Source organism: Mesoplodon mirus (genome assembly GCF_964341445.2).
Source record: "Mesoplodon mirus genome assembly, chromosome: 14".
NCBI lineage: Eukaryota > Metazoa > Chordata > Mammalia > Artiodactyla > Ziphiidae > Mesoplodon > Mesoplodon mirus.
In genome coordinates, this window is record NC_138990.1 from 50,355,822 (window position 1) to 50,378,984 (window position 23,163).

Here is a 23,163-nt window from a genome sequence, read left to right on the forward strand (position 1 = left end):
CTCTTTGTGTTGTACAGTTCTGTGGGGTTTGACAAATGCATAATGTCATGTATCTGTCATTATAGAATAACACAAAATTGTTTCACTGCCCTAAAAATCCCATCCTCCACCTATTCAATGCTCCTCCCTTCCTATTAACCACTGGCAACCACTGATCTTTTTACTGTCTCCACACTTCTTTCTTTTCAATAATGTTGTATGGTTGGAATCATACAGTAGGTAGCCTTTTCAGTTTGCCTTCTTTCACTTAGCCTTATGCACTTATGGTTCCTCCATGTCTTTCATAGCTTGATCGTATATTCCTTTTTTATCACTGAATGACAATCCACTGTACAGATGTACCACAGATTGCTTATCCATGCATCTATTGAAGGGCATCTTAGTTGCTTCCAAGTTTTGGTGACTATGAATAAAGCTACTATAAATATTTGTGTACAGGTTTTGTGTGGACATAAGTTTTCAATTCAGTTGGGTAAATACCTGGGAGTGTGATTTCTGGCTCATATGGTTAAACTATGTTTAGCTTTATAGAAAACTACCAAGCTGTCTTTTTTTTAAAAAAATAAATTTATTTATTTATTTTTGGCTGCGTTGGGTCTTCGTCGCTGTGCTTGGGCTTCCTTTAGTTGCGGTGAGTGGGGGCTACCCTGCATTGCGGTGCGCAGGCTTCTCATTGCTGTGGTTTCTCTTGTTGTGGAGCACGGGCTCTGGGCGCATGGGCTCCAGTAGCTGTGGCATGCAGGCTCAGTAGTTGTGGCTCACGGGCTCTAGAACACAGGCTCAGTAGTTGTGGTGCACGGGCTTAGCTGCTCCATGGCATGTGGGATCTTCCTGGACCAGGGCTCGAACCCGTGTCTCCTGCATTGGCAGGCGGATTCTTAACCACTGGGCTACCAGGGAAGCCCCCAAACTGTCTTTCAAAGTGGTTTTACCATTTTGTATTCTTACTAGCAGTGAATGAGAGTTCCTGTTGCTCCACATCCTTATCAGCACTTGTTATTGTCAGTTTAAAATTTTTTAGCCATTCTAATAGGTATGTAGTGGTACCATCTTAATCATTTTTAAGTTCACAGTTCAGCAGCATTAAGTACATTCACATTATTGTGCTACCATCACCACCATTAATCCACAGAGCTCTTCATCTAGCATGACTAAAACTCTGTACCCATTAAACAGCTCCGCATTCCCTCCTCCCTTTAGCCCCTGCAACCACCATTCCACTCTCTGTCTCTAAGAATTTAACTAAGTACCTCATGTAAGTGGAATCATACAGTATTTGTCTTTATGTGATTGCCTTATTTCACTGAGCATCATGGCCTCAAGTTTCATCTGTGTAGTGGCATGACTCAGAATTTCCTTGCTTTCTAAGTCTGAATAATATCCATATATAGATATAGATGTATGTCTCACATTTTGCTTATACAGTCATCAGTCTTCTGTCATTGATGGAAACTTTGGGTTCCTACTGCACTTTAGCTATTGGGAATAATACTGCTATGAACATGGATGTACAAATGTCTTTGAGATCCTGCTTTCAGTTCTTTTCAGTATGTACCCCAAAGTGGAATTGCTGAATCATATTGTAATTCTATTTGTAATTTTTGGATGAACAGCCATACTATTTTCCACAGCAGCTGTACCCTTTTACATTCTCACCAATAGTGCACAAGTTTCAATTTCTACACATCCTTGCCAACACTTATTTTCTGTGTTTTTTTGTTTTTTGTTCTCTTTTGTTTTGTTTTGTTTTTTATAGTAGCCATACTAATGAATGTGGAGTAGTATCTCATTGTGCTTTTTGTCCTTAGAGTGAATTTTAGTGATACATATACTGGCTGTCAGTATCAGGCCAGATAGAAAGAATTTGTAGGAGATCAGCCTTTCCATTAGAAATCATTAGAACTTCATTGTATTCTGCTTTGGGACAAGGCAAATCTCCCTGTAAACTTCAGCAGAGAAGTTAATTGGGCATTAGGCTGTTGATTTCCAATATTTTTTCTTTTTTTAGTTTAAAGATTTCTTTATTGTCATCAAAGTTTTTTTTTCTTCCCTAAATTCAGATTCCCTTACTATATCAAAGCATTAAGCAAATGCAAATGCATAAAGCATTTGTTTTATGCAATTTTGTATATAGCTTAAGTGTGTGTGTGTGTGTGTGTGTGTGTGTGTGTGTGTGTGTATTGTGGGTTTTACTGGAGTATGTTATAAATGTGCCCCAATTGTAGCTCCTATGGCATGACCTCAGGCATCCATTCAGACTCTCTCTAGTACTTACCACGGAATCTTCAGGGATAGTGTTTGCTCTGTAAGCTCCAGAATCAGTTTTACCTCTCTCTCTGTTCCTATGTGGCTCCAGACAGGCCTCAACTCAGCTAGAGCCCCTGCTTACTCCTCTGCCAATCATCATCTTGCAGTTCTGGGGAAGCTTGTCTCTTTTAGACCTCGCCTCTATTCCTCCTACTACAGGCTGGTTCCCCATCACCAGGGACTGCGCAAGGGAAAGAGAGGGGCAGGAGGGGGTGAGAAACTCTGCTCTCTCTCTCTTTCTATGCCTTTTAGTTCTTTTTTTTTTTTTTTGCCTTGTTGCAGTGACTTCCATTAAGTTCCAGAACTTCCAGTACTGTGTTAAAAAGGACTGATGAGGGCTTCCCTGGTGGCGCAGTGGTTGGGAGTCCGCCTGCCGATGCAGGGCACACGGGTTCGTGCCCCGGTCCGGGAAGATCCCACATGCCGCGGAGTAGCTAGGCCCGTGAGCCATGGCCACTGAGCCTGCGCGTCCGGAGCCTGTGCTCCGCAACGGGAGAGGCCACAACAGTGAGAGGCCCGCGTACCGGGAAAAAAAAAAAAGGACTGATGAGAGTGGATGTTTTGACTTGTCCCTGATTTTAGAGGGAAAGCAGTCGTCAGTCTTTTACTGTTAAATATGGTGTTATCTGTAGGTTTTTTGTGGATGCTTTTTTTTTTTCAAGTTGGGGAAATTTCCCTCTATTTTTAGTTTGCTGAAAGGCTTTTCTTTTTCCTTGTAATGGATGTTGGATTTTTAAACATATTTATTGGAGTATAATTGCTTTACAATGGTGTTAGTTTCTGCTGTATAACAAAGTGAATCAGCTATACATATACATATATCCCCATATCTCCTTCCTCTTGCGTCTCCCTCCCAACCTCCCTACCCCACCCCTCTAGGTGGACACAAAGCACCAAGCTTATCTCCCTGTGCTATGCGGCTGCTTCCCACTAGGTATCTATTTTACATTTGGTAGTGTATATATGTCCATGCCACTCTCTCACTTCATGCCAGCTTACCCTTCCCCCTCCCTGTGTCTTCAAGTCCATTCTCTATGTCTGCGTCTTTATTCCTGTCCTTCCCCTAGGTTCTTCAGAACCATTTTTTTTTTAGATTCCCTGTATATGTGTTAGCATACGGTATTTGTTTTTCTCTTTCTGACTTCCTTCACTCTGTATGACAGTCTCTAGGTTCATCCACCTCACTACAAATAGGATGTTGGATTTTTATCAAAATGCTTTTTCTGGGGCTTCCCTGGTGGCACAGTGGTTGAGAGTCTGCCTGCCGATGCAGGGGACACGGGTTCGTGCCCCGGTCCGGGAAGATCCCACATGCCGCGGAGCAGCTGGGCCCGTGAGCCATGGCCGCTGAGCCTGCGTGTCCGGAACCTGTGCTCCGCAATGGGAGAGGCCACAACAGTGAGAGGCCCGTGTACCGCAAAAACAAACAAACAAACAAAAATGCTTTTTCTGTATCAATAAGGCCTGTTTTTTGAGTCCACATATCTGATTCCAGCAAATTTCTCTTTCCAGAATGATTGTCTGTGAGAATTTTTACTTCCTTTAGGTGATCACCACCTATGCCCAAAATGGTTGGGCTGAAGGCCCTCAAAAGGCCACCGCTTCAAAATAGAATACCAATGAAAATCAGTACATTTTCAATGTCAGGAGTATTTGCTCTCAACCCCGTGAGCAGAAAGACATTAACAACACAGCTGATGCTAAACTTCACCCAGTTTTGCCTAATTTCATTTCCATGATCAGTTCCAAGAATCTTACCCTGGGTCCTGAAACACTTCACTGCAGTCTGGAGGTCTCAGCCAGTGCTCAAACAAAAATACACACTCACAAAAACAAGCAGCAATTTACACTAAAGATTGCTCTTTGCAACACTGGTTTTTCAGGGTTCTATGGTTATATGAGTTTGTGAAATGTTGATAAAAGGAGGTTAAACAGTATTGATATGCTAGTATGTAAGATAAATCTCCCAAGAGGAGAAATATAGAGGGAGTTCTTTCTCAAAATTTTTTGATTATGAAAGTGTTGTATTTCAGGACATCTTCTGGGTAATGAGCTTTGGAGAAAGCTAATTTATAGGTGAAAGAAATCTAAATTCACAGAAATAATTATATATATATTTTTGTTCCAATGAAAAAATGTAACATAGTCTAACAGAAAAAACTATGCCTTTTATTCTTTTCAATATAGCACATTAAAGTACACTAAGTTTAAATTTAGTGTTCAGGTTACTAGTTTGTTTTCCCTACCAACAAGATGGGGGGCTTGATTTGTATTAAAGGCCTATTCAGAGGAACCTTTCAGATTAATGGAAAAGTCTGGCCCAAATGGGTCTTGAGAGAGAAAATCTTTGAAATGGCAGTTTTTATAGTTTCAGCTTCAATCCTCTGATTTAAAAAACTGTTTTGGAAGGATACCTCCAGTTACATTTAGATTTGATCATTTACACTCCTTTATTTACCTCAAGACACTGAAGTTTTAAGCAGGAGGCTTAAGTTTGGAGTATGGGTTTTGGAGTCAAACTGCCTGAGTTCAAACTCTAGTATGCTATTATAACTCCTCCTCACAAGCTGTGAGACCTTGGACAAGCCATTTAACCTCCCAGTGTTTCCATTTTTACAGTTTACAGGTACTTTCACAAACACTCGTAACAAGCCAAGGTAGGGGAAATAATTTGATCATCTCCATTTGACTCTTGATGGAACATTTTCAGAATGTGTAAGTGACTTGCCCAAGTTCACAGATAAATGAAGCCACAGTGACTCAATATCAGATATTCATTTAGACTTTAATACTTGGGTATTTTTCCCAGTTTATTATATGTTACCTCCCAACATCGGATAAAAATGGCATATTCGCCATTCTAAAATGGAATGAATATATAGTTTACATAAATACAACTTTGCATATGAATAAACAGGTTTACGATGTAGTTGGGATAATTCATGAAGATTTCCTGAAGGAAGTCTGCAGGAATGTGGGAAGGTAATTAACATTCACAACTTTTATTGAGCACCTACTATATGTCAGATCCTATTCTACACATTTAACAAATGATTCTTAAGCCTCTCAGTAGCACTTTGATTAGGTTTTAAGGAAGAGGAAATTAGGCTTTCCGGGATAATACAATGTTCCCCAAACACACAGAATAGTCCTTGATTGTGCTGCATGAATCTACACGTGATAAAATGACAAAGAATTATACACACATCGTACGTCAAATCGCTGCTTTTGATATTGTACTACAATTATGTAACTGTTAGGGGACTCTGGGTAAGTAGGACCTCTCTATCTTTGAGGAGTATTGGTCAGGTATTTTATAGAATGACCTTCAGTTTGGGTTTGTCCAATGTTTTTCTCACAGTTAGATAGAGGTTACGGGTTTTGGGGTGACAGACCACAGAAGTCCGTACTATATTTGCAACTAACTGTGAATAATAATTATTTTGAAATAAAAAGTAAAAAAAAAAGTATTGTTATGCTCCAGAGGGGGATTTGTAAATTTACTTAACTGCAGTCCCAAAACACCCATACACACCGATTAACAAGTTTTGCGTTTGGAATGTGGATAAAGAAACTAAGCTTAACTATATGCTTCCAGCACCTAGTATCTGGCACTTCTGTTCAACAGAAAGATTTGGGGATGGGAAGGGGGGCGATGTAATACGCGTGGGCTTGGGGAAGTCGCTCGGTTTCTCCAAATCCAGACTAGACGTTTTTCAGACTGCTGAGCCGAGGCCCAGACCTGAGGTCTCCTTTGGGCCAGAGCCAAACCGCTGCACCGCGCTGCTGGAAACAGTCCGGGCGCAGCTGGAACCGCAGCAACCGGCCTCAAAGCGTCTCGTCCAGGTCGCACCGGCCGGGGTCCTCGCCTAGCGGAAATACACGTCCCAACCCCCGACTCTCCATCCACCCACCCCACCCCGCCGCGGCCCGGAGCACGGGAGCTGGGCGGGGCGCAGGCTGCGGCCACTCCCCGGGCTCGAAAAAAACCTGGGACATTGCGGACGCGTAGCTGGCCACACCAGAGGCGCGTGGCACGCGCTAGCCCTCCCGCGCATGCTCCGCCCGCCCACCTCCCCCTCCCGCCCCGGGTCCCGCCTCTCTATCTCCCTCTCCCCCTCCTTCGCCAGCCTCCCTCTGAGCTTGGCCCCTCCGGGCGCGCGGCCGACGTCCCGCGTGCGTGCCGGCGCCTGACCTCACTTCCGGCTAACGCGCTCGGCTTGCCCCCTGGCCCCGGATGGTGACTGGGGGTGGTGCTGCACCTCCCGGGACTGTCACTGAGCCGCTTCCAGTGTGATTGTGCTGAGCGCAGGCCGGAAGATGGCGGCTGCGGCTGCGGCGGCCTCGGGCCCGGGCTGCTCCTCGGCGGCGGGGGCGGGAGCGGCCGGGGTCTCCGAGTGGCTGGTGCTGCGGGACGGCTGCATGCGCTGCGACGCCGAAGGGCTGCACAGCCTCTCCTATCACCCGGCGCTCAACGCCATCCTGGCCGTCACCAGTCGCGGGACCATCAAAGTCATCGACGGCACCTCGGGGGCCACCCTGCAGGCCTCGGCGCTCAGCGGTGAGTGTGCCGCACGCCGGGCGGGGGCCGGGCCGGCCGCGGGAGGAGCCGGGCCCCGGGATGCCGGGGAAGGAAGCCGCCCAGCCCCGGGGCTCGGCCTCCGGAGGAGGGAAGCGGCGTGACTGGAGCGGGTGGCGGAGGGCAGGACTGGGGGCTCAGGCCTGGCTGTGAAGGGAGGCCCGGAAGCTGATTGAGGAGGACCTTAGGACTTGGCTTTTTAAGCGGCGGCAGCTGGGAAGAAAAGACGGGCGAGGCGGGGAGTGGTGGGAGTTGCCTTTCGGGCTTTGAGCGTCCGGTGTAGGTTGGTCCTTTGGGAGAGGTGAGGAGGCCTAGGAGCTCAGCACCGGAGAAGCCTAGGCTCCCTGCTAGGTCCTGGAGAGGGTGTCGGCACTGCCTTCTGTTAGATCAGAAAGCGACAGGGTCGCAGAGTTGGTCCCGACGCGAGAGGCCGGTGGCCAGAGGCGAGCGTCCGAGGCGACATCCAAGCCCTACCCTCTTGTGGAGAGAAGTGGATCCGTGTCTGTTCCTGGGACCCGCAGGTGCTGGGATGTACAGCAGGCTTCGCGCCCGGGTTGGGGGTGGGGTGGGTCTGGAGTGGGGGCGGGGAGGGAAGTAGGCGGGCCAGGTGCCTGAACTGTTCCGTCGACGACTTTAGAACTCGGGAGGACGCCATGGAAGACTAGCCCTTGTTCCCTAGCTCGGGGCTTCCACCTTCTACTCAGCAGGGACAAGAAACTCGGCACCTGCGGTGTATGAGTTATAGATTCCTTTGGGTTCCGAACTAGGTGAAACTTCCGGCCCTCTCTGCTGGTTTTACCACTGCGAGCTGAAAGTTGGGATACGGAGGCGCGTGTGAGGCTCACCATTGGAGGAGAGCAGTTCTGGCTGGTGTAAACGTTGGTCCAGGGATGGGACTTAGAGTATGCATGAGGTGAACGCTCGGTCGGCTGGGGTGGAGTGTTTTGGAATTGCCCTGGCTAGGTTACGTTTGGCTGAGACGACATTTCATTTGCGGTTGAATGATGAGTGGCTTAATTTAGATGTTACGAATTGATATTGAAAAGTTAGTATACAAGTGAGTTAGACTCATGCACAGAGATGTAATGTGTATGACTGTCCATATTTAGCCAAGTGGAAGTAGTAAAGTGGTCTTACCCATTCACTTGTATTTTAACAGAGACAAATAAGGAAAGGTCGTTATTCTGATTTACTGTCTGAGGCACTTAAGAGTAAATGGGACTCTAGGTATACAAAGTTAAAGGATTTAATTTTTGTTTTTGTGAGCGTTGTGAAAGAAATGGGTTGTGTATAGCTATAGAAAATAAACCTGGAACACATCTAAAATATGTCTAAGGGAAAGTTTGTATTGTAGTCTTGTTATTTTTCTCTTCTTGGCTTAGGTAAAGCGCAGGAGTGGTGTCCCAGATGTAGCAATGAGCATTTACTGCAACTTGGACATAACAGCTTGTCACTCTGTATGAGAGGGTGCTTCTCATTAATAGCTGGATTTCTTTCCTCTTAAACTCAAATATATTTCACATATGAAAAGGTATAAAGAACAATTGTGACAGACAACCATGTATTCTCGACTCGGTTAAAAAAAATAAAACATCACAAATAGAGTTGAAGTCTTGTGTGTCCCTCCTGGATTGCATTCCTTCAACTCTCCCTCCCCCATGAGCATTATCCTTAATTTGGTTTTATCATTCTTATACGTGTCTTTATGTTTTTTAGTATATACCTTTATCTTTAAACGGTATCTATTACTGTCTTTCATGACTTTAAATTTTGAATAAGTGTTAACATAGTATATGTACTTGAATTTCTATAAAAAGCCATATTAACAAAAGTCTTAAAATGTTTTCAGTAGAAAGAGGACTCTCACAGGGTGATTTTATATCTGGAAGCCGTATTTCAGAAAGATTATATGTGCCAGAGTTAGTTATAAATGATTGGGGAAATTGGACAAATATGAATGTGCCTGTTCATGAAAGGGAAGAAAACAGTCACTAATGGTAGATTACTTAAGGGGAGGGCTTTAGATACATAATGTAAGTGTAAAGGTAGATACAAACTATAGCACTGATTTGGGATACCTTAGTTGAGGTATGTTGGAACATTTAATTAGAAAGTGTGGGATTGGATACAATGGTGGATGGCCATGCATTGAGAATTGAGTAGTATGTGATTAAAATTATGTAGAAGAGTTTATGGCAAATAAAACAACAGGATTACAAAAAAAGTTTGAAATTAACACTGGACAAATTCTGAAGTGTTTTCGTATATGAGAAGTGCAGTTTATTAATAATAATGACCAGAGGTTGTATAGGGTCCTGTGTGTGTCATTTCTTCAGATGATTGGGGAAGGAATGCTGCATTTTATGTTTTGCCTGGAATATGTAGGTACTTAGTAGGTTTGGTTTTAATGATGAATAGAGGGTGACAGTCCTATAAATAGAATGGGCAGAAGGTGCCGGTAGTGATGATGGCCCTAACATGACCCCTCCTTCCAGTTCATGGGCAGTGAGCCACCTTCTTTTCTACCCCAGAGGAAAGACATCTTTGTTTAAGGGGATAGAGTGGTGATGTAAGTGGTTTAAGGGGATAGAGAGTTTTATTGGGTGATAGAGTAGTCTTATGGATAGGTTCAGTTTATGGGGTTATGGGTAGCCTGTTGGTGTTGATTGGAAATCGAAAAATGGGAGTAGGACTTGTATGTATATGTATTCACTTGGATGGCAAAGATGGTGAATTTTAAACCACCGTTGTTGACTACTGTATATGTTTAAATTATCTGTATCTCACAAAAAATGTTTATAAATGCATTTTCTTTAGATTAAGAGTCATCAGTATATACTTAGGTTAGGCAAGTATTTGCCCCCTGTTAGTGTTTTAGAGTTAAGATTTCTGAGTCTCTGTGCTCATTCTTTGGCCTGGCATTCAGTGACCTCCATGATCTGGCCTCCAGCAGTCTTTCTACTCTTGTCTCCCTATTTTGTTTTGTGAAACTGGTTCATTTAATTTTCTTTCCCAACTCCAGTAGTTTTACTGTTTCTTGGAATTCACCAATTCCCTCCAGAAAATTAGACAAATCTTACCCATTTTTCGAGACCTAGAGCATATCTTTGACTTCCTGATTCTTTTAGCCTGAAGTGATCCACCGAACCCCTAAGCACATATTGTTCTATTAATTCCTATTTTAGTAATTTGGCAACTTAACTCTTTGTGGTATGTTTTCTGTCTTGAACTATTTAAATTCCATTTTATTTAGTTTTTTTGTGAGTACATGATGTCTGTTTAACTATATTTCAAACTCGTCACAAGGAGCCTTGTCTACTTGTTTATATCCCCTCCCCAGGATGCCTAGTACAACATATTAATAAATATTTTTCATTTGGTATATGTATACGAATGAGTATGTTAAATGGATGCTTCTTTACATATCAACTGCTAAGTAAATACACTTTCTTTGGCTTTGGTGATTTTTGTTTTTTCTTTCTTTCTTAAATAAACTATTTTTTTTTACAGCTGTTTTAGTTTCACAGTAAAATTGAGCAGAAAGTACAGAGTTCCTCTATTTACCACCCCCCCCACGAATATCTGACACACATTGGTATGTTTGTTACAATCAGTGAACCTGCATTAACACATCATTATCACCCAAAGTCCATAGTTTATGTTAGGGTTCACCCTTGGTACTGCACATTCTATGGGTTCTGACTGTATATGACGTATTGTAGAATATAGTTTCGTTGAAATCCTCTTACTCTGCCTATTCACTCTCTCTCCCTTCTGCTCCCTGGCAACTACTGATCATTTCACTGTCTCCATAATTTTGCCTTTTCTAGAATGTCATATAGTTGGAAGCATACAGTATGTAACCTTTTCAGTATGGCTTCGTTCCCTTAATAATATGCATTTAAGTTTCTTTCATGTCCTTCTGTGGCTTGATAGCTTATTTCTTTTTAGCATGGAATAATATATTCCATTGTCTGGATGTACCACAGTTTATTTATCCATTCACCTACTGAAGGACATCTTGGTTGCTTCCAGGTTGTAATAGTTATGAATAAAGCTGCTATAAATATCTATGTCTAGGTTTTTGTGTGGACATAAGTTTTCAGTTCATTTGGGTAAATACCAAGTAGCATGATTGCTGGATCTTATGGCAGGAATATGTTTAATTTGTTTTCTTTCTTTTTTAAAAAAAATTTTTGGCCGTACCGCGCGGCATGTGAGATCTTAGTTTCCTGACCGGGGATCAAACCTGTGCCCCCTGTATTGGAAGTGCAGAGTCATAACCACTGTACCAACAGGGAAGTCCCAGGAATATGTTTAGTTTTGTAAGAAACTGCCAAATTGTCTTCTAAAGTAGCTGTACCATTTTGCATTCCCAGCAGCAATGAATGAGGGTTCCTGTTGCTTCACATCCCTCATCAGCATTTGACGTTGTTAGTGTTTTGGATTGTTGCCATTCTAATATGTGTGTAATATCTCATTGTTTTAATTTGTAATTCCCTAATGACATATGATGTTGAACATGTTTTCATATGCTTATTTGTGGACTTTGGGTTTTAAAAATCAGAATAGCTCTGCGTACACCACTTGACCATATTGTTTATATTACTAGATATGTCCCTGTCTTTAACTGTTGTTTGTTAATGCCATTTAGCATAATAGGAAGGAGCACAGTTTTGAGTTAAGATCCTAGTTTCTGTTTTGTTTTTTTTTCCTCCCTGAACTGTGCAACTTTGAATTACTTAGCATTTCTTTTCCAGTTTCCCCATTTGCAAAAAGGGGGTGATAACTGTATTTTAATTGTGAGGATTAAGTGTTACATGTAAAGTGCTTAGAATAGTGTATTTACTGTTCAAAACATGTTTTTTATTTATTTGTAAATCTCTTTTTTTTACTTAAACCATTTTGATATTGTTAAGTTTTTTGAACTTAACACCACATTTGAACTTCTTAGGAATTTTTTGTGATTTACCACTTTTCACCATCTTGTAGAATCCATCTAGTTTTTGCTTCAGTGTAAGAGTAAGGTATTGTTAATTTGTTTAGTATTTTCTTATTTATTTAATTACTGGTGGTGGTGTTTTCTCTTGCTTCCTGAAATAGAGCCCCTTCTCCACTAAATGTGTAGTACATTATATATATGTATAATATATATACATATATTTTTTTCTTTTTCTTTTTGTGTATATATACATTTTTTTTTTTTTTTTTTTTGTGGTACGCGGGCCTCTCACTGTTGTGGCCTCTCCCATTGCAGAGCACAGGCTCCGGACGCACAGGCCCAGCAGCCATGGCCTACGGGCCCAGCCGCTCCGCGGCATGTGGGATTTTCCCGGACCCGGGCACGAACCCGTGTCCCCTGCATCGGCAGGCGGACTCTCAACCACTGCGCCACCAGGGAAGCCCTATATACATATTTTTAAACAAGCTTTTCTGAGGACATGTGGAGAGAGAATGGGCTTTATGTTTTAGGTAGTCTTGAATTTTGAATTTTAGCTCACTACCTAAACTTCCTGAACCCCAGCTTCCTCCTCATTTTAAAGTTATGATTAATATTTAATAGGATGGTTGTGAAGATTTAAGAGGTAAACATTTTTAAAGTGCCTAACACTACTAGGCATATGTCTAAGTAGATACACAGTGAACACTAATTCTCTTAAGCCACAGGGTGCTTAGTATTGCCGTGCCCCTCACTGTTACTTTAAAAATTGTTCACTGACTTAGTGTTTATATTACAGAGGATAGATTTCATTAAAATGTAGATGGAAATTAAAATGTTGGTAACAAATATGATCTATATTTGGATAAATATCTTTCATTGTGTTGGTGTGGCTAAATGTCAGAATGAAGTCAAGACTGTTGTATTACTAGTTCTGTGTGTGTGTGTATACACATACACACACACACACACACACACACACACACATATTTGGCCAAAAAGTTTATTTGGGTTTTTTCCACAGAAAAAGCCCAAATGAACTTTTTGGCCAACCCAGCAGATTGTTCATGCAATATATGTACATAAGTAAATGAAGATATATATGGGTATTAATCAATGAGTATTGTAGTATATGTGTAAGAGTAAGTCACGTTTCTTCAGCTTCTGAAGTGGGTTACAGATCTCTGTCATAGTGAAGAAGAGGAAACTCCAGAGTTGCTCAGTGTTTTTAGACAATCATTCTAGTTTTATATATTTTTTTAATGAATATCTCCCCTTTTCCTTTTCTGAGACATTTAGTTTTTGGCTGTGCCGGGTCTTAGTTGTGGCATGCGGGATCTTTCATGGCGGCGCTTGGGCTCTTCGTTGTGGTGTGCAGGCTTCCCTCTAGTTGTGGCGTGTGGGTTTTCTCTTGTTGTGGCGTGCAGGCTCCAGGGTGCATGGGCTCTCTCGTTGTGGCGCGCGGGGTACAGAGCGCGTGGGCTCTAGTTGAGGCACGTGAGCTCAGTAGTGGTGGCGCTTGGGCTTGGTTGCCCCGTAGCATGTGGGATCTTAGTTCCCTGACTAGGGATCGAACCCGCATCCCCTGCATTGTAAGGCGGAATCTTTACCACTGGACCACCAGGGAAGTCCCTAAGACGCTGACTTTGATTTGACTTGAGAAGTTTGTACAGTGGTTATCAATGAGAAAAAAGGTTGTACTCTACTCCAGTTGCAGTGAAGTTCAGATTGGGTGAATTTTAATTGATTGATTGATTGTCTGGTATAACGGCTTCTTGTTCAGACTTAGAACTCAGAGATACCTGTTCCAAGAAGTCTTGGAATATAGAAAACTAATTAGGTTAGCTTGCATAGTCCTCACGAAATGAATTTTATGGATGACACTCATTTATCACCTGTTTAGAGGTGGAAAATATTTTTCTTACTACTTCTGAATTGGGCATGCATCAATTTGGGTAAAATGCAACATCTTCCTGTAGATCTCAGTTTTGGAAATTGTAAATGATACAGATCACTTGCTATTTCCTGACTAATTTTGGTGCATGAAGCCTTCCTAGTTTCAGTTATAAACACGGTATAGAGTTGGGATTTCAGTAGCCCTTCAAGATAGTTGTCTTCTGGGTACATCTGAGTTCCTTATAAAAACTTAATTCGGCAAGTATCTTTGTGGGCTATGACTACGTACTTTGGCTCTGTTTCAGTTGACTGACTTTAGTAATGCTACAGAATGACCTATCTTATGTCAGAGATTTGGTGTTTTATTAGCAGAATATTTTTCTATAATTAATTAGAGTGAATTAATATTCTTAAAAAGTATTTTGCTATGTTTTCAAGATCCTCTATATCTACCCAAATTTTTACATTTACCTCCCACATTTTCCTAACTATTCAATGCTCAAAGATGGCTTGGCTCTAGGAAAGAATTTATCCTAGTCTTTGTTTTAGTAGTGTTAGACTTATTAATGAGAGGCAGTATAAGAGATCAGGCTCTGTAACCAAATAGCTTGAGCTTTAGTCTTGGTTCTATTTGATCTTGAGGTTCATCACTAAGATGAACATAATAATACTATCTACCTCATAAAGTGGTTGTGAGAATTAAAATGAGTCAACATACGTTAAACATATAGAATAGTGCCTGGTATGTAGTATGTGCTCTGTAAGTTGTTCTTGTGGTAGCAGTGGCTGTTTGAAAGTTTGCTGAGTGTAGTAGATGTTTTTACTATAGATACTCTGTTGAAACTGCAGTATTTTTTTCTTCTAGTTTCCCACGTATGTGGAAATGTGACCACTGAAATCGAATAGACATAAGAGCAGTAATTTTGTATTACAGGAGAGTAAAAAAAATTATGTAAGTTAATTGATTTTGGACTTGAAATTGTTAAAAGAGCACAGTGATGTGAAGAGCTGGTTGATTGGTATTCATTTACACATTTATTGAACATGTGCTAGTCATGGGGGCACAAAATAATTAAGGCAACATGTTGACCTTTAAATGCATAGAGGAGGGAGTTTCTTCAACCTGAGCAGAATAGAGAAGGCTTCTCAAAGGATGTTGCCTCTATGATCGGGTTGGGAAGATGACATGGGGGGGGGATGATCATCTTAGGCCAAGGTACTTGCTTATGCAGAGACATTTTGGTCTTTAAAAGCATGGTAGGGACTTGCCTGGTGGTGCAGTGGTTAAGAATCAGCCTGCCAATGAAGGGGACACAGGTTTGAGCCCTGATCTGGGAAGATCCCACATGCCGCGGAGCAACTCAGCTCATGCGCCACAACTACTGAGCCTGTGCTCCAGAGGCTGCGAGCCACAACTAGTGAGCCCACATGCCACAACTACTGAAGCCTGCATGCCTAGAGCCCGTGCTCCGCAACAAGAGAAGCCACCGCAGTGAGAAGCCGGCGCACCGCAATGAAGAGTAGCCCCGCTCGCCGCAACTAGAGAAAGCCCGCGTGCAACAACAAAGACCCAACGCAGCCAAAGAAATTAAATAAATAAATACTACATAAATAAATGCATGGTAAATTCAGGGAAGTTTTGGGGGGAAGACGAGTTGGGGTTGGATGGTTAGAGTTGAAGCTGAGAGATTGGCAGAGACAAGATTGTAATATGTTTTGCTAAGAAGTTTGGAGTTGATATCAATGGTAGGGAGCCATTGTAGGTTATGACAGAATCACAGTCGTTTTTTATTTATTTATTTATTCATTTATTTATTTTTAACATCTTTATTGGAGTATAATTGCTTTAGAATTATGTTGTGTTAGTTTCTGCTTTATAACAAACTGAATCAGCTATACATATACATATATCCCCATATCTCTTCCCTTTTGCGTCTCCCTCCCATCCTCCCCATCCCACCCCTCTAGGTGGTCACAAGGCACCGAGCTAACCTCCCTGTGCTATGCGGCTGCTTCTCACTAGCTATCTGTTTTACATTCGGTAGTGTATATATGTCCATGCCACTCTCTCACTTTGTCACAGCTTACCCTTCCCCCTCCCCATATCCTCAAGTCCATTCTCTAGTAGGTCTGTGTCTTTATTCCCGTCTTGCCCCTAGGTTCTTCATGACCTTTTTTTTTTTCTTATTTTTTTTCTTATTTTTCTTAGATTCCATATATATGTGTTAGCATATGGTATTTGTTTGTCAGAAAGAAAGATTCCAAGCTAATGCCCAGTTGTGAGAAGTGATGAGAGCTGCATGTAAGTTAGTTTGAGAGGTAGGAACAACATAATTTGGTGAACGTGGGGGTGAGAGGGATTGACAAGGTGAAAATTACTCATACTTAGCTTTCTAGTTTGGGTAACTGGATGAATGAATTAACCTGAATAGCAGTACAAGAAGGTGTGGTGAGTAGCTTTTGTTGGCGAATGCTGAGGAGCAAGAGGGACATAGTGATTTCACTTGTGTTACTTTTGAGGTTCTTGAAGGACATCCATGTAGAGATGTCCAGAAGACATTTGGAAATTCAGGGTTGAAGCTTGAAGATTTGGGAATACAGACTTGGAAGGCATTGGCATTTATAGACAAAGCTTAGTCTAGTGGTTAAGGATATTGACTCCGGAGCCAGACTGAGTTCCAGTCTATGATTCATCATGTACTAGCTGTGTCTTAGGCAAGATGCTTAACCTCTCTCTGCACTTCATAATTAGTACCTAACTCATTTGGTTTTTGGAAAGATATTAAGTAAACTAATGCATGTAGACATTGCTTGACCCACCATAAGCACTCAGTAAATGTTACTTTTTTTTTTTTTTTTTTTTTTTTTTTTCTTTTTGCGGTATGCGAGCCTCTCACTGTTGTGGACTCTCCCGTTGCGGAGCACAGGCTCCGGACGCGCAGGCCCAGCGGCCATGGCTCACGGGCCCAGCCGCTCCACGGCATATGGGATCCTCCCAGACCGGGGCACGAACCCGTATCCCCTGCATCGGCAGGCGGACTCTCAACCACTGCGCCACCAGGGAGGCCCAAATGTTACTTTTTGTATTGGTGTTTTAAATTATATAGTTCATTTCAACAAGTGTTTGTCTGCCACATGGGGATAATAAGATGAATTGTAAGTCCACTCTCCTCCCAAATTTGGAAAGCTTTCTAAAAGAAGTGACACCTCAGCTGAGACTTGAAAGAAATGGAGTTAGCCAGGTAGAGGGAACAGCATGTGCAAGAGCAGAGGCATGAAGCAGGTAATATTTATTATAAGCAGTTTAGTATTAGAGTGCAGAACATGAGGAAGGGAGTGAGGGATAGCCTGAGGATCTTGGACTTGGCCCTCCTGGGCTATGGCTCCCATATTTTTCAGTTGAAGAACTCCCAATTTAAGGTAAAAAATGTAGGGCCCTGTTACGATAGGTATGTTTTTAGTGTTAGTTAATTGAGAAAATATTGCAAAAAGCTGCTACTTTTAAGTAATTTTTATTTTAGACTTATTATTGTCTGTGTAATTTGAAAAATACTACAACACGTAATTTGAGCTTTCCTTCTTGCTGACTTAACCTTGAAATTTTTATGGGGGGGAACAAGTCAGTTAATACTCTTCTACCTGCCCTCTGACTTCAAAAATTTTGTTGTTACCATCTTCTCACTTGGTCTTTGTGGGCTTGTTTAATGCCCTCTTTAGTGTGTCTTTCCTGTCTTTCCGTGGGAGCATGGCAGAGAGCAGAGGTAAATGTGTGTGCGTTATATCCTTGTTTAACTGGAAATCTGTAGTTGTAACCGTACTTAAGTTGTTGAACATTTGGAAATCTATCCTTAGGAATGTTCTCTATAACTGTAGATAGAATATAAACAATAATAGATTTCTGTAATGGAGTATGTAAAAATAGTGGGGAGGTCGTGGGAGGTACCTCTCTGATATGTGCATTGTACTGATCATAGCCTCATGCAAAGGTGCATTTGGCAAGACACTTCTCTGGGTTACCATCTCTAAAATGGGCTAGTAATTCTTGCCCAGACTACTTCATTATGTGATATGATAATGAATGTAGAAATTCTTTGTAAATTGTACTTCAAATGTGAGGGATACAAAAAAGTTAAGCCAAACTCCTTTGGTATAGAGAGGAGAAAATGGAGGTACAAATGACAAAAAGAATAAGTTATTTGCTATATAAAACAGTTTGTGACAAGGGCAGCGCTCCTAAAAAGAAGTCACTGTGCTCTACTTGAGTATGTTAAATCAAGGATGTATTTTAGAGGAAATAAATATTCTTACTTTTTAGAGGAAATGATTGAAATGTTAGAGTAGGGCAGGTAGAAATGTCTTGTTTGAGATTTATTGTGGGCACCAGGAATTTAAATCTTTATGATTTGTTCTGTGCTTTTACTTTGAGTTATGAAGTTGGAGAGAGACAAGTAAGACTGGGGTGATGGCACAGGGCAGTGGTTCTCAGCACCACTTGCTCATTAGAATCATCAGGAGAGCTTTTAAAAAAATATTCTGCTTGGGTCCCAGTATTCTCACTTAAGTGGCCTAGAGTGGAGCCCAAGCATACTTTAAAAAAAAATTAAAAAAAATTTTTTAGAGCATGCCTGATGATTCTAATGGACAGCCAGGTTTAGAGGTTCAAACTTCACCTAGAATCTTAAATGAGCAAGTTTATTTCATATGCCTGGGATGAATGAGAGACAAATTTTATTTGAATTGAATAGTATTGTATTTAGCCATATATATATATTTTTTTTTTTTGGTAAGAAAACCTCCCAAGTTAGTCTGCTAATAAAACCTACCCCACTGTATCTTAAATTGTATTTAGTGTATATATAATGAAACATGCTTGTAAGCAGCAGGAATATACCAAGGGCCAAATTCCTGTTGCTTTCTATTTTGTCCTTTTCTCATGTAATTCAGTTTTGTTTGATTTTTTGGAACCAATTAAGTGCTTTGATTCTTTTTCACCAAAATGCCGCTATAGCAAGGACAGTGACCTCATACTGAGGGCAGAAGGAGGGCAGGGGAAAAGGTGGCTACAGAGGGTAGAAATGGCTGGGATTATCTACCAGATCAACTGTTCCATGCCTCAAATGTCTTTGTTTCATGTTGTATTAAGAAAAAAGCTAACTGTTAGAATGTTTCATTTTATCACATTATAGCTTAGTTTTAAAAAATTTTTTTAATTAATTAATGATTTATTTATTTAGGCTGTGCCGGGCCTTAGTTGTGGCACAGGGGATCTTTGTTGTGGCATGTGGGCTTTTGGTTGCGGCATGTGAACTCTTAGTTGTGGCATACATGCGGGATCTAGTTCCCCCACCAGGGATCGAACCCGGGCCCCCTGCATTGGGAGCGTGGAGCCTTACCCACTGAACCACCAGGGAAGTCCCAGTATAGCTTACTTTTAATCCATTAAAAAGTTCTTCAAAACTATAGAAAATGATTCATTTATTCAAAAACATTTACTGTGTGTCAAGCACTGGTGATATAGCAGTTAACAAAGTCCTTGCTTTCCTAGAGCTCATGGTTTAGTGGAAAGAGGTGTATTACACACCACACACACACACCCACACCCACATACACTATATCAGGTGGTGATAAATGCCATAAGATATCAAAACTGATGTGAGATGATGGTGGATAAATTTGTGCTGTGTGGTGGTCTGGCGGGGTGGGGGTGGGGGTCTCTCTGTGATGGCACTTGAGCAAAGATCTCAGTGATGTGAGAGCAGCAAGGAGGATATACAGGGGAAGTTTTTGTTGGCCTGCTACTGTAGTATGCAAAAACTGCTGGGTGGATTTTCATCCTATTTGGATGGAATTTGACTTGAACTGACTTAAAATGTAGGCTATGTGAGGCATGATGAATACGTGCCGTCTATGTTAAACAGAAAATAGAAGTTTCAGATATGAGCTCCAAATAGAAATTCACAAGGTCACATGTTCCAAATTGTAGAATTATATTGATTTGTAGCTGAGTTGCTTCTCACATGGGCAACTTCCTGTGTAGCAACAGGAATTTATTTACAGATGGTTAGGGGTTCTCCTGTGTAATATCAGATAGGGAAGTTAGTCCCCAAATTTTACTTAATTATAGCCAGGTCAAAATCCTGAAGGAAGAATGTAACCTATATATCCCAGACTGGTTAAGAGATTTAACTGTGACAAATTGAGTAATGTATATGAAAGGGGCCCCACAATTTCTTACAGGAAGTAGGTCCTTAAAGATTGAGTCCCATCCATGGAAATTTTTCAGTGGTGATTATGTTCTCAAAACTTTCTCAATTGATGTCAGATACTTAAGATTATTGTAAAAATAAGTGGTATGGTGGTAGTTTTGGATAAAGTGAATAGAGAGAATTGGAACTTGGATCTCTTAATTCCAATAATTCTGTATATTTCGGAGAACCTCTTCCATGTTTAGGTAGATGTTGGTTTTCCTGCTTGGAATAATACTATCCCTGCTTTATATTTTATCCATTTGTTACTTTTTCTTCATGACCTAGCCACTGAACTTTCCCAAACTTCCTTTGCTTTGCACCAAGTTCTCTTTTATAGGAATACTCATTTTGGCTTTGAATAATACAAGTATACTAACAATTTTTGTTAAATGATTTTATTTTGGTAACTTTAATTAAATTTTAAGGGCTTTATAAGAACCTAACATTAATTTTGCACCCTCTTTATTGACTTTGAATGATATTTGTATGTTTGTATGTTATGGTAGACTATTTTAAGCATTGAAGTCTGATGATATCTCAGTGGACATGGACTTTTACAGTGCGTTGTGTCAGTTTGCAAAGATAATGTATTTCTGATAGTATTTTTCAAAGTTTTATAGGGATGCACATGGATGGTGTATTTTTAAAGAGTTGACTATTTCTTAATGTGGGTATTAAAATTGATAACTAATTAAAAAAACCCTGCAATCTTCTTCCTTTGAAAATTTCCATTTTAAAAGTGACTTACCTTATTATAGGACATCAGATAGACTAAGGGAAAGTGCAGTTACCTATGGTTTCATTGCCTGGAGATGGCCAGTCTTAGCATTTTGGTGTGTAACAGGTTCTTTTTGTCTTTTTCTATTATTTAATATACTTTTATAGAACTTGGATGGTAAGATATGTTATGAACTGTTTCCTCCCTTTACTTTGTTAAAACTGTATTGTAAATATTTTCCTATGTCTTTATTCTTTTATATAATTTAAAAATAAATTTTGATTAATGATTATAGTAAATGGCCTTTTATGTGTGTATACTAGTAATACATGCATAGATTCATGTAACCATCACCACAATCAGGATACAGGGCAGTTTCAACACCTGAAAAGTTCCCTGTGGTATCCACTTTGGTGTCCGTTTGTAGTTAGCCTCCCCCACCCAGCCCCAACCTTTGGTAATCACTGATCTGTTCTCTGTACTGTTAGTTTTGTTTTTTCTAGAATGTATGGAAATGGAACCCTACAGCATGCAACTTTATGTATGTATGTATGGCTGCGTTGGGTCTTTGTTGCTGTGCGTGGGCTTTCTCTAGTTGCACCAAGCGGGGGCTACTCTTTGTTGCAGTGTGTGGGCTTCTCACTGCTGTGGCTTCCCTTGTGGAGCACGGTCTTCAGTAGTTGTGGCACGTGGGCTCAGTAGTTGTGGCTCGTGGACTCTAGAGCACAGGGTCAGTAGTTGTGGCGCACGGGCTTAGTTGCTCTGCGGCATGTGGGATCTTCCTGGACCAGGGCTTGAACCCGTGACCCCTGCTTTGGCAGGCGGATTCTTAACCACTGCACCACCAGGGAAACCCAGTATGTAACTTTTTGATACTGACTTTTTGCACATAGCATAAAGCCTGTGAGAATCATCAAGTTGTTACATGTATCCATAGTTCATTCCTTTTTATTGCTAAATAGTATTCCATCATATGAATGTATCACCATTTATTTAGTCAGTCACTTTTGGGAGGACATGCTTTTGATAATTATGAATAGAACTGTTATAAACAACTGAGTACAAGTTTTTGTGTGAATAAAGGTTTTATGTCTCTAGGGTAAATACATAGAAGTGGGATTGCAAGGCCATTTGGTAAGTGTATATTTAACTTTATAAGAAGCTGTCAAACTAGTGTGGCTGTGCCATTATGCATTTCCATTAGAAATTTATGAGTTCCACTTGCTCTGCATCCTAGCCAGCATTTGGTATTGTCTCTATATTGTTAAGAAGTCAGTACTACCCAAAGCTGTGTACAGATTGCAATCCTTATCAAAATCCCAATGACTTTTTTTGTAGAAATAGAAAAATCCATCCTAAAATTTGTATGGAATCTCAAGGGACCCCAAATAGCCAACGCATTCTTGAAAAAAAAAAAAAAGAAAAATGTTGGAGAACTCACACTTGCTGATTTCAAAATTTATTACTACAGTGCTACAGTAATCAAAACAATGTGGTTCTGGCATAGACAGACATAAAGACTGATGGACTAATGAGCACAGAAGTAACCCCTTACATATGTGGTCAAATGAGTTTTGACAAGGAGGCCAAGACCATCCAAAGGGGGAAAGGACGATCTCTTTAAGAAATAGTGCTGAGAAAACTGGATATCCACATGCAAAAGAATGAAGTTCGACCATTATACAATCATATATACCACAGTCAAACATATACAAAACACCATATACAAAAATTAACTCAAAATGGATCAAAGACTTAAATGTAAGAGCTATAACTCTTAAGCTCTTAGAAGAAAACAAAGCAGAAAAGCTTCAAGATGTTGGATATGACAGTGATTTCTTGGATATGATACCAAAGGCACAGACACCCAGAGAATAAATAGACAAATTGGACTTCATCAAAATGAAAAACTTTTGCACATTGAAGGATACTATCAAGAGAGTAAGAAGGCAAAACACAGAAGGTGAGAAAATATTTGCCAATCAGATATCCAGAGATATAGCCAGATATATTTAGACAATTACAGAGAAGCAACTCAACAACAGCAAAAAACAAATAGCCTGGTTAAAGAATGAGCAAAGGACTTAAATAGACATTTCTCCAAAGAAGATAAACAAATGACCAACAAGCACGTGAAAGGATGCTCAGCATTGTTAATCATTAGGGAAATGCAAATCAAACCCACAATGAGGTATCACTTCACACCCATTAGGATGGCTATTATCAAAAAAGAAAAAAGAAGAGTAAGTGTTGGCAAGGATATATAGAGATTGGAACCTTTTTGCCATACTGGTGGGAATATAAAATGGTGCAGCCATTGTAGATAACAGTATGAGGTTTCTCAAATAATTAAAAATTACCAGATGAACCTGCAGTTCCACATTTGAGTAATACAGTTCCTCAAATAATTACAAATTACTGTATGAACTTGAAATTCTGCATTTGAGTATTGGGTATAAAGAATTGAAAGCAGGAT

General features: G+C 40.8%; 1 protein-coding gene across 1 annotated transcript in view; it reads left to right on the plus strand.

Annotated features, from left to right (window-relative positions):
• Positions 1–6,479: 6,479 nt before the first annotated feature.
• Positions 6,480–23,163, plus strand: part of BIRC6 (baculoviral IAP repeat containing 6) — a 238,845-nt gene continuing 222,161 nt past the window's right edge. Inside the window, 2 exon segments of the mRNA XM_082642249.1 lie at positions 6,480–6,596; positions 6,599–6,868. Of these exon segments, the coding sequence (XP_082498375.1) occupies positions 6,545–6,596; positions 6,599–6,868 (322 nt within the window). The 5' untranslated portion in view covers positions 6,480–6,544.